The 12,429-nt window shown below is 42.7% G+C and overlaps 1 protein-coding gene across 1 annotated transcript in view; it reads left to right on the top strand.

The window, feature by feature from the left end:
* tdrd1 (tudor domain containing 1) overlaps nt 1–12,429 on the top strand; it is a 90,737-nt gene that overhangs the window by 67,420 nt on the left and 10,888 nt on the right. Inside the window, exons 18-21 of the mRNA XM_064950951.1 lie at nt 94–264; nt 1,830–2,246; nt 7,032–7,148; nt 7,284–7,400. Coding sequence (XP_064807023.1) covers nt 94–264; nt 1,830–2,246; nt 7,032–7,148; nt 7,284–7,400 — 822 coding nt within the window. The remainder of the gene's footprint in view (nt 1–93; nt 265–1,829; nt 2,247–7,031; nt 7,149–7,283; nt 7,401–12,429) is intronic.

Below are 12,429 nucleotides of genomic sequence, written 5' to 3' on the forward strand. Positions count from 1 at the left end.
GCCCTCTCTCTTACTCTCACTGGTGCAGTGAATGTAGTCGGAAACTGTATATTATGGTTAATTAATACTGGTGTGTGTGCTCTCCCTCCACAGGTGATGGGGCATGGTACCGTGGTATGGTGCAGGGTGTGTGGGCTGGCAGTAAAGCCCGGGTGTATTTTGTGGACTATGGCAACACCAGTGATGTCGAACCAGCCCACCTCAGAGCGATCACACCCGAGCTCCTCAAACACCACTTCCTGGCTATACGCTGCTGGCTAGCAGGTGTGTGTGTGTGTGTGTGTGTGTGTGTGTGTGTGTGTGTGTGTGACGGTTAAAGCAGTAACTTTTCTACATTGTCAAACTTTACAGGTTTTTTATGTGATAACAGTACAACCACCGGATAATGTAATAACTTATCAGGTGATTAACAACTTTTTTGATGGATGTTTTTATGTACTTCTTTCAATTTGATGCATATACTGCCAGTTACAAACACAAACTCATGCACATCTTCCCGGAATACTTCTATATAAACACACTCGCAGGCACACATTGAAATGTGCACAATCATACACACACACCCGAAAGTAACTGAATGCTCATAAATAGAAACTCACACTGAAACCGGTCGAGTGGAAAGAGATTTTCAAAATACCACTATAACACTTCTTTACTTGGCCATTGTACAACCGGAGCTTGTCTTTGATGTCACAGTACCCAAACCCTGACACACCAGACCCACAACAGGCTGTGTATCATGATGAGTAACCTTGCTTGAGAGCTAGTTTTGAATCCAGTCTGTGCCCGGATGGGTGTCCACTAGGAGGTGGTGGTCAAAGGTTTGAACCTCACCTGCATGTTGAGGAACCTTGTTTTACACTCCCCTGAGATAAAGATGACTTCTTGAAACCGTTTTGTGCTTGTACCTTGCTCGAGAGCACAACGGCAGGAGGTTAAATCTAGAATTAGATACCAGCAAACCCTCCAGTTGCCGATTCACATCCACCAGATTTTTCCCATGAGACCCAGGATTCAAAGGCCTGCCCCTCTAACCTCAAGGCTACGTGTGCCGCCCCATAGCAAGGTAACAAGAGACACAGGTTTGACTGCTCTGAGAGATGACATCGCAGATGGACCCTATTGGTTACAACCCCCACATAGAGCAGATGCGATTTGGCACAAACTGAGTAATACATAAACATAGCTTTTGCTATGTTATTAGCTACATATTCAGTTAAAGATAATATTATTCATCAAGTTGTTACTCCCATGATAACGTAACAAAAACCTGTGGTAGCATAACTTATAATGTAAAGTGAAAGGTTATTACATTATCTCATGTTTTATTACGTTATCCGGTAAGTTATAACATTAACTGGTGTTATACATTAACCGTTAACCATTACTGTGTGTGTGAATGAATTACATTTTAATTCATGTCAAATCTCCAGTTGGCAGCCCATACCTTACTGACTTAATTGACACTAACAACCATTACAATGATTCACGGTGATACTAAAGTGATCATTGTTACTGTTCTGTGCAGTGCGGACCATGTAAATTATTAAAGTTATCCAAGCAATAATAACAACTAGAGCAGTAAAAAAATGTTAATACAGTTAAGTAAATACAGAACATTTTTAACCCGGTCTTGCACAAAGAGATTGTATGTACATGTTTGTGTATTTGCAGGATTTTGGGGATTTTGTTCATGATATCCTCATTCATAAAATTGTAATTGTTTTCAAACCTGCTCATACGAATATGGTGAGAAACTGTTGCAAATGTCAATGTGGAAAAACATAGCAAGTCATGACTATAAAATAGTCTTCCCCCAATCCCTGTAGGTGTTGAGCCTCTGAGCCCCCAGTGGAGTGCTGAGTCTATAGTCCGCTTCCAGGCCCTGTGTGTGGGCCAGCAGCTCCATGCACGTGTCCTCTTCATCACAGAGCGAGGCTACGGACTTCAACTGGTCAGCAGTGGTCAAAACGTGGCCACCACACTGCTCTCAGAACAGCTGGCCAAAGCCCCTGGACAGAGCCAGGCCCATGCTAAATCCGTTCCCACTGTCCCTAAAATCCCCCAGCAGAAGCCTGTCATTCAGAGAGACACCACCACTAGTGTGGGACCACCCAAACCCGCAGCCGCCAATGAAAATGAGCCGCCCACTGAGAAGCAGGTCAAGAAAAACAATCAGAGCAAGGCTAGTGCCCGGCAGCCGGCAAAAGTGTCCATCCCATTTGGATCCGATGGAACTGCATCTGGTGAGTTAGATTTACTGTATTTTCGGTATCAAGAATAGACTGTAACCATGTTTCCATCCAACCATTTTTAAACAAGTCAAGTACCTGTCGGATAAAAAAAACTCATGATGAGCCTGATGGAAATAGCAAATTGTCGGTGGACTTTCTTAAATGTTGACAAAACTAAATCTGTATCATTTGATTGAAAATGTGTCGACAAGTAGATGGAAACCTAGCTTGTGTAATAAAATAACTTTTTTGGACAACAGCACAAGATTGGCTGCAATGTCACAGTTCATCTGTCTGGCCATGTCTTGCCTTCAGATCAAACAATTCTCCATTTTATTTCAGCATGAGCTTACATGACAGTGCTGAACCAATTAATTCAGTCACATTGCCAGTGCCACACACTTTTACAAGAACAATTTATGTTTATCAAATATCTCCTGTTTGTCTTTACTCGTGCCATCATACAATATTTGTTGCTAATAAATTCAATAAATTCAAGCGCAATTTAGAAATATCAACTTGAATTCCAACACGCCTGCCATCAATACAAGTAAATCATGATTCAGTAAATGTGGTTTGATAAGGAATAATTTATCATTTTTCCTGAAACATTGGTATGGTTATGGCAAAATAAGTATGTACAGTACCTTCACAAAGTATTCAGACCCCTAGACTTTTCCCACATTTTAAGTTGCAGCTGTATTCTAAAATTGATTAAAATATTTTTTCCCTCATCAATCCACACACAATAAATACCCTATAATGACAAGACGAAAACAGGTTTTTAGACATTTTTGCAAAAAAAACAAGTTACCCTATTTGCATAATATTCCGCGGGTTTGCTATGTGACTTGAAATTGAGCTCAGGTGCATCCTGTTTCCATTGATCATCCTTGGTGTTTCTACAACTTAACAGGAGTCCACCTGTGGTAAATTCAATAGATTTGGGCGTAATTTGGAAAGGCACACACCTGTCTATATAAGGTCCCACAGTTGACAGTGCATGTCAGCAAAAAGCTAAGCCATGAGGTCAAAGGAATTATCTGTTGAGCTCCGAGACAGGATTGTGTCGAGGCACAGATCTGGGGAAGAGTACCAAAACATTTCTGCTACATTGAAGGTCCCCAAGAACGCAGTGGCCTCCATCATTCTTAAATTGAAGATGTTTCAAACCGCCAAGACAATTCCTAGAGCTGGACGCCCGGCCAAACAGAGCGATCGGTGGAGAAGGGCCTTGGTCAGGGAGGTGACAGAGCTCTGGAGTTCCTCTGTGGAGATGGAGAACCATCTCTGCTGCACACCACCAATCAGGCATGTTATTGTAGAGTGGCCAGACGTAACCTTCTCCTTAGTAAAAGAGACATGGCAGCCCGCTTGAAGTTTGACAAAAAGCACCTAAAGACTCTCAAACCATGAGAAACAAGATACTCTGGTCTGATGAAATCCAGATTGTACTCTTTGGCCTGAATGCGAAGTGTCACGTCTGGAGAAAATCTGGCACCATCCCTGGTGGTGACAGCATCATGCTTTTCAGCGGCAGGGACTGGGAGACTAGTCAGGATCGAGAGGATGAACGGAGCAAAGTACAGAGAGATCCTTGATGAAAAGCTGCTCCAGAGCGATTAGGACCTCAGACTGGGCCGAAGCTTCACCTTCCAATGGGGGGACGACCCTAAGCACACAGCCACGACAACGCAGAAGTCGCTTTAGGACAAGTGTCGGAATGTCCTTGAGTGGCACAGCCAGAGCCCGGACTTGAACCCAATCTAACATCTCTGGAGAGACTTGAAAATAGCTGTGCAGCAACGCTTCCCATTCAACCTAACAGAGCTTGAGAGAAACTGCAGAGAAGTATGGGAGAAACTCCCCAAATACAGGTGTGCCAAGCACAAAGGTGCTTCAACAAAGTGCTGAGTAATGAGTCTGAATACTTTTGTAAATGTGATATTTCTTTTTTTTTTATATTTAATACATTTGCTAAATATTTGTCATTATGGGGTATTGTGTGTAGATTAAGAGGGAAAAAAATATCTAATCAAATAAAAACCAAGTAATATACACAACTGCAATATTTTATTATTACAAAGTAATTTTCTATTTATGTCTACCCAATGTGGACCTGGTGGAGACAATGGAATATCTTCAATGTTTTTGCAATTGAACATTCACTATTTTGGGCTTTTTTAAACATGTAAATGATTCTAATGTTGTTATTTCATAATGCATTTCATGTTTAAAAAAATGTATTGATCGTAATCGAACCCACCTCCAAAAAGTACTAATCGCTCAGCACTAGGATCAGTATATGATTGTTTAGTGTGTTTATGTCTGAAGCTTTATCCACAGTCACAACAGCTAAATTGTTTCATCCCTGTATGAATTGGTCTATGCCTGGTCAGATTATTCTTAAAAAATGTTTTCAGACAGTCACCACAGCTAAATGGTATCTCTCCTGTAGGAGTCAGTTTGGTTCCCCTTGAGATTGAAGCTCTTTCCTCAGTCATCACAGCTAAATATTTTTTTATTTTATTTTACCAGGCAAGTCAGTTAAGAACAAATTCTTATTTTCAATGACGGCCTAGGAAGAGTGGGTTATAACTGCCTTGTTCAGGGGCCAGAACGACAGATCTGTGGATTTGAACTTGGGGATTCGAACTTGCAACCTTTCAGTTACTAGCACAATGCTCTAACCACTAGGCTACCTTGCCGCCCCACAGCTAAATCTATTTTCTCCTGTGTGAATCCTAATGTGCGTTGGCAGATATTTTGTGTTTTAAGGTCTTGCCGCAAACGGTGCAGGTGCTGGTTATCCCACTGTGACAGAGTCAAACATGGGCCTTCAATTTACAGACTGAATTGTTCTTTTGCAGAAGCGGTATTTGCTGGGTCTCTTCTTGTCGAGAGTCACATGGCTCTGCAGGTCAGCTTTCAAATATATAACTTTTTGCCACAATCACAGCAGCTATGAGACGTGGTGCTGGGTTTGGTACAGTGTTAATGGGGTTTTGATCCAAAGATGAGCAGGGATCCAATTGTGGGCTTGGATCCAATGGTCTCCTTGTCTTCTGTTATTACAGTTTGTATATTGTGGTATTTTAGTAGGAAAGTGTATAAAAGTGTAGATGTCTTGAGTTTAGTCTGATGAAAAGTGTGCTCGAACTGCCACACAATCCAAACTAATGAGGGTGATAGTCTGTCACTGCTTTCATTATTATTAAAACTATCAAAGTCATCAAACCAACTATTTGACTAAATTTAACTTTGACTATAATTACCTGCTTTGCTGAAACATTTTAATCTTCTTCCACTACCACAAACATACTTTTAAATCAAGCCCCACATTTGATTTAATTTAAAGTTACCACCTAGTTATTATTCTTTAGCACGCAGTTCTCTGCTGCCAATGACTGGAACGAATTGCAAATACCGCTGAAGTTGGAGACTTTTATTTCCCTCACCAACTTTAAACATCAGCTAACCGATCGCTGTACATAGTCCATCTGTAAATAACCCACCCAATCTACCTACCTCATCCCCATATTGTTTTTATTTACTTTTCTGCTCTTTTGCACACCAGTATCACTACTTGTACATCATCTGCTCATCGATCACTCCAGTGTTAATCTGCTAAATTGTAATTATTTTGCTACTATGGCCTATTTATTGCCTTACCAACTCATGCCTTTGTGGCGCTCCTGCACCTAAATATAGACCGTACCAGCACCCAAAATGAGTACCGGAACCTATTTCAGTCCAAGTCCAGCACTGATAAGAAGTAATCAGGTAGACCTATTTTATGTCATTTCCACTTGATATCTTTCCCATTTCACGCTGAGTGGTTATCGAAAGGGAGAGGGCTGGGAAGATTTTTTTAAATACACTATCGGTCAAAAGATTTATAACACATACTCATTCAAGGGATTTTCATTATTTTTACTGTTTTCTACATTGTAGAATAATAGTGAAGACATCAAAACTATAAAATAACACATATGGAATCATGTAGTAATCCAAAAAGTGTTAAAATTAATCAAAATATATTTTACATTTGAGATTCTTCAAAGTAACCACCCATTGTCTCGTGACAGCTTTGCACACTCTTGGCATTCTCTCAACCAGCTTCACCTGGAATGCTTTTCCAACACTCTTGATGGAGTTCCCACATATGCACATTGTCGAAAGAGAGCATTCTGGATAGAGAGAATTACATTGTGCATCTGGGCGCATGGTTAAGCCAACGTCTGCGTTGTCCATGCATCATTTACGGTGATATGGCCTCAGCGGAAGTCTGGGCATTCATATTTCTTGAGCTTCGTGGAGCAGAGCAGAGTTGTTGGCAAGGAAGTAAGTTTGTTTTCTACAGGATGTACCACCCTCACCTACCATCAACCAATCATGTCAATGCGGCATTACACAGAGCCTTACCCATTGCTACAAAATTTGGGAAGCGAATTGCGATGCGGTACTGAGATTGATTTGTCCCGTGCATGTCTCTGGAGGCTCTGCAATTGTCACATATGGAGACTTCGGACACAATTTTCCATCAAGCATAAATTGGATTTTAGTCTTGGCCTCCGCTATGGATTAGTTGACATATTTTTGTGTCTGGTCGACCAACAACCAAACAATTGACCAGTCGACTAATTGGGGTCAGCCCTAATGCATATGTGTGGGGTGGAGGGGTGACTTGTGAGCTATGGAAATAATTGTATTTAAGGACATCAGTCAAGGAAACCATCATTAGTCAATCAATGCTAACGCTAGTAATGCTAATCAGATGAACGATATCTACCTCAGCAGACAAATTCCCTCTGGACTGGAGGACGGTGGAGCTGCCTCGCAATGAGACCTTCCAGCCTTGCATAGCAGCCGTTGTCAGCCCCAGTCTATTCTACCTTTTCAACCCCAGCCATGGTGAGGACTTTTTCTCTCATTTCTGTAGACACAAAGAACATGTCAATTCTTACAGGTGTACAATTACACCAGACTCACCCACAAATGTTCTGTGTATACGGTATGAACACTAATTTATGTCTGTGTGTGTTCTAGTGTATGTGGAGAGACTGCAGAGTGTGATGATGGACTTGGCTGTATACTGCACCACCAAGGCCTTGCCTAGTCGGTGCAAACCCATGCCAGGAGCTGCATGCTGTGCCCAGTTTTCAGGTGAGGAGTCGTCACCCCCCCCCACACACACACATACTTTCATCACCTTGTGGACAGGACTTTGCACACACGCACATGCACTCTCACTGCTAAAATACACACCCATTCAGTGCCTCACACAATGCATACACATGCAGTGCTTCAACAACAATCAGATATTATCCATTTCAATGGCACTATCAAATAATCTCATTAACTCAATAGCACTCATTTTTTTTAAACGTTAGGTGAAATCTAATTGTAAAGTGAACGGACTGTCATTTCTTTCATGCTGCTCAGGATTTGGCAATATTGCCGTCCATTCACTTTATGATCAGATTTGAACTAACGTTTCAATATGGCTAAATCTCTTTCTGGAAAGACAGAGTTCTACTGATGGATCACACATCTCTTTTGGGATGTTTTCAAACCAATTGAATGCCAACATTCGCAATATGCTTACATGAGGAACTAGGGTGGTGGACTAAATGGTAGATTGCTCTGATAAGGTGTCAAAGCACGAGATAGGAAACCCCCAAAATGGATTGGACACAGTCGATCACCTTAAGATAAAAATGTAATATTAAATATCAGTAAGTTAGACTAAATAATAGCACTTCATAAACTTGTGTGTTATAACCTTCAATCTGGATAACGACACAAAACAAATCATAAGACTACAAAAAGAAAAACAGCCCCATCTCCACGATGTCTTGCTCCCAGACAAACTAAACAACTTCTTTGCTCGCTTTGAGAACAATACAGTGCTTCCGACAGGGCCCGCTACCAAAACCTACAGGCTCTCTTTCATTGCAGCCAATGTGAGTAAAACATTTAAACGCGTTAACCCTCGCAAGGCTGCCGGCGCAGACGGCATCCCGAGCTGTGTCCTCAGAGCATGCGCAGACCAGCTGGCTGGTGTGTTTACGGACATATTCAATCAATCCCTATCCCATTCTGCTGTTTCCACATGCTTCAAGATGGTCACCATTGTTCCTGTTCCCAAGAAAGTTAAGGTAATTGAGCTAAACAACTATCGCCCCGTAGCACTCACTTCGGTCATCATGAAGTGCTTTGAGAGACTAGTTAAGGATCAGCATTTAACACCATAGTACCCTCCAAACTCGTCATTAAGCTCAAGACCCTGGGTCCTGGACTTTCTGAGGGGACGCCCCCAGGTGGTGAGGGTAGGAAACATGTCCACCCCGCTGATCCTCAACACTGGGGCCCCACAAGGGTGCGTTCTCAGCCCTCTCCTGTACTCCCTGTTCACCCATGACTGCGTGGCCATGCACGCCTCCAACTCAATCATCAAGTTTGCAGACGACACTACAGTTGTAGGCTTGATTACCAACAACGATGAGACGGCCTACAGGGAAGAGGTGAGGGCCCTCGCAGTGTGGTGCCAGGAAAATAACTTCACACTCAACATCAACAAAACAAAGGAGATGATTGTAGAGTATCCTGTCGGGCTGTATCATCGCCTTGTAACGTAACCGCTCCGCCCACAACCGTAAGGCTCTCCAGAGGGTAGTGAGGTCTGCACAACGCATCACCAGGGGCAAACTACCTGCCCTCCAGGACATCTACAGCACCCGATTTCACAGGAAGGCCAAAATGATCATCAAGGACAACAACCCCCCGAACCACTGCCTGTTCACTCTGTTATCATCCAGAAGGCGAGGTCAGTACAGGTGCAGCAAAGCAGGGACCGAGAGACTGAAAAACAGCTTCTACCTCAAGGCCATCAGACTGTTAAATAGCCATTACTAGCACATTAGAGGCTGCTGCCTATAAGCATAGACTTGAAATCACTGACCACTTTAAGGAATGGAACACTAGTCACTTTAATAATGTTTACGTATCTGGCATTACTCATCATGTATTTACTGTATTCTATACTATTCTAAGGTATCTTAGTCTGTTCCGCTCTGACATCGCTCGTCCATATGTGTACAGTCTTAATTCATTCCTACTTAGATTTGTGTGTGTTGGGTATATATTGTGTAATTTGTTAGATTTTGCTGCACTGTCGGTGCTAGAAGCACAAGCATTTCACTGCAATAACATCTGCTTATCACGTGTATGTGACCAATAAAATTTGATTTGATTTGCCTTGATGATAGCTTTGCAAACCCGACCTCAACCATCTTCATGAGGAATGCTTTTCCAACAGTCTTGAAGGATTTCCCACATGCTGAATACTTGTTGGCTGCTTTTCCTTCACTCTGCGGTCCAACTCATCCCAAGCCAGGTTGGGTATTGCGGTGGCCAGGTCATCTGATGCAGCACTCCATCACTCTCCTTCTTGGCCAAATAGCCCTTATACAGTCTGGAGGTGTGTTGGGTCATTGTCCTTTTGAAAAATAAATGATAGTCCCACTAAGCACTAACCAGATGGGATGGCATATCGCTGCAGAATGCTGTGGTAGCCATGCTGGTTAAGTGTTCTTTGAATTCTATATACACTGCTCAAAAAAATAAAGGGAACACTTAAACAACACAATGTAACTCCAAGTCAGTCACACTTCTGTGAAATCAAACTGTCCACTTAGGAAGCAACACTGATTGACAATAAATTTCACATGCTGTTGTGCAAATGGAATAGACAACAGGTGGAAATTATAGGCAATTAGCAAGACACCCCCAATAAAGGAGTGGTTCTGCAGGTGGGGACCACAGACCACTTCTCAGTTCCTATGGTTCCTGGCTGTTTTGGTCACTTTTGAATGACAGCGGTGCTTTCACTCTAGTGGTAGCATGAGACGGAGTTGACAACCCACACAAGTGGCTCAGGTAGTGCAGCTCATCCAGGATGGCACATCAATGCGAGCTGTGGCAAGAAGGTTTGCTGTGTCTGTCAGCGTAGTGTCCAGAGCATGGAGGCGCTACCAGGAGACAGGCCAGTACATCAGGAGACGTGGAAGAGGCCGTAGGAGGGCAACAACCCAGCAGCAGGACCGCTACCTCCGCCTTTGTGCAAGGAGGAGCAGGAGGAGCACTGCCAGAGCCCTGCAAAATGACCTCCAGCAGACCACAAACGTGCATGTGCCGCACAGCCCTCCATGTGCTCGCCAGAGGTAGCCTGACTGCCATTAGGTACCGAGATGAGATCCTCAGACCCCTTGTGAGACCATATGCTGGTGCGGTTGGCCCTGGGTTCCTCCTAATGCAAGACAATGCTAGACCTCATGTGGCTGGAGTGTGTCAGCAGTCCCTGCAAGAGGAAGGCATTGATGCTATGGACTGGCCCGCCCGTTCCCCAGACCTGAATCCAATTGAGCACATCTGGGACATCATGTCTCGCTCCATCCACCAACGCCACGTTGCACCACGGACTGTCCAGGAGTTGGCGGATGCTTTAGTCCAGGTCTGGGAAGAGATCCCTCAGGAGACCATCCGTCACCTCATCAGGAGCATGCCCAGGCATTGTAGGGAGGTCATACAGGCACGTGGAGGCCACACACACTGCTGAGCATAATTTTGACTTGTTTTAAGGACATTACATCAAAGTTGGATCAGCCTGTAGTGTGGTTTTCCACTTTAATTTTGAGTGTGACTCCAAATCCAGACCTCCATGGGTTGATAAATTTGATTTCCATTGATAATTTTTGGGATTTTCTTGTCAGCACATTACACTATGTAAAGAAAAAAGTATTTAATAAGTATTCATTCAGATCTAGGATGTGTTATTTTAGTGTTCCCTTTATTTTTTTGAGCAGTGTATATCACAGACACCGTCACCAGCTAAGCACCCACACACCATAACACCACTGAGCTCATCCATTCACCTACTCTGCGTCTCACAATGACACCACGGTTGGTACCAAAAATCTCACATTTGGACTCCAGATCAGTGGACAGATTTCCACTGGTCTAATGTCCATTGCTCGTGTCCAAGCAAGTCTCCTTTTCTTGGTGTCCTTTAGTAGTGGTTTCTTTGCAGCAATTCCAACATAAAGGCCGGATTCACACAATCTCCTCTGAACAGTTGATTTTGAGATGTGCTGTTACTTGAACTCTGTGAAGCATTTATTTGGCCTGCAATCTGAGCTGCAGTTAACTGTAATGAACTTATCCTCTGTAGCAGAGGAATCTCTGAGTCTTCCATTTCTGTGGCTGTCCTCATGAGAGCCAGTTTCATCATAGTGCTTAATGGTTTTTTGCAACTGCACTTGAAGGAACTTACAAAGTTGAAAATGTACAAACTTGAAATGTTCCGGATTGACTGACCATGTCTTAAAGTAATGATGGACTGTCGTTTCACTTTGCTTGCTTGAGCTGTTCCTTGCCATAATATGGACTTTTGTCAAATAGGGCTACCTTCGGTATACCAACCCTACCATGTCACACACAACTGGCTCAAACGCATTAAGAAGGAAAGAAATTAACAAATTAACTTTTAACAATGCATTCAAGGTGACTACCTCATGAAGCTGGTTGGGAGAGACAAGAGTGCGCAAAGCTGTAAAGGGTGACTAAAGGGTGAAGAATATCAAATATATTTTGGTTACTACATGATTCCATGTGTTATTTCATAGTGTTGATGTCTTCGCTATTATTCTACAATGTAGAAAATAGTAAAAAAAATAAAAAAAAAATACCCCTTGAATGAGTGTGTCCAAACTTTTGACTGGCGCTGTAAGTATTCACACCCCTGAGTCAATATGTTAGAATCACTTTTGGCAGTGATTATAGCGGTACGTTTTTCTGAGTTTCTAAGAGCTTTGCACGCCTGGATTGTACAATATTTGCATATTATTCCTTGTAAAAAAAATCAAGCTCTGTCAAGTTGGTTGTTGATCATTGCTAGACAGCCCTTGAAGTGTTGCTGTAGATTTTCATGCCAATTTAAGTCAACTGTAACTGGGCCACTCAGGAACATTCAATCTTGTCTTGGTCAGCAATTATTGCGTATGTTTGGCCTTATGTTTTAGGTTTTTGTCCTGCTGAAAGGTTCATTTCTGGTCATGGAACATGGGACCATCACTTTACATGTTCCATTTATATTTTTTGTTCAGTATGTACACACATGTAAAGTAGGGATGCA

The sequence above is a fragment of the Oncorhynchus masou genome, chromosome 31 (genome assembly GCF_036934945.1).
Source record: "Oncorhynchus masou masou isolate Uvic2021 chromosome 31, UVic_Omas_1.1, whole genome shotgun sequence".
Lineage (NCBI taxonomy): Eukaryota > Metazoa > Chordata > Actinopteri > Salmoniformes > Salmonidae > Oncorhynchus > Oncorhynchus masou.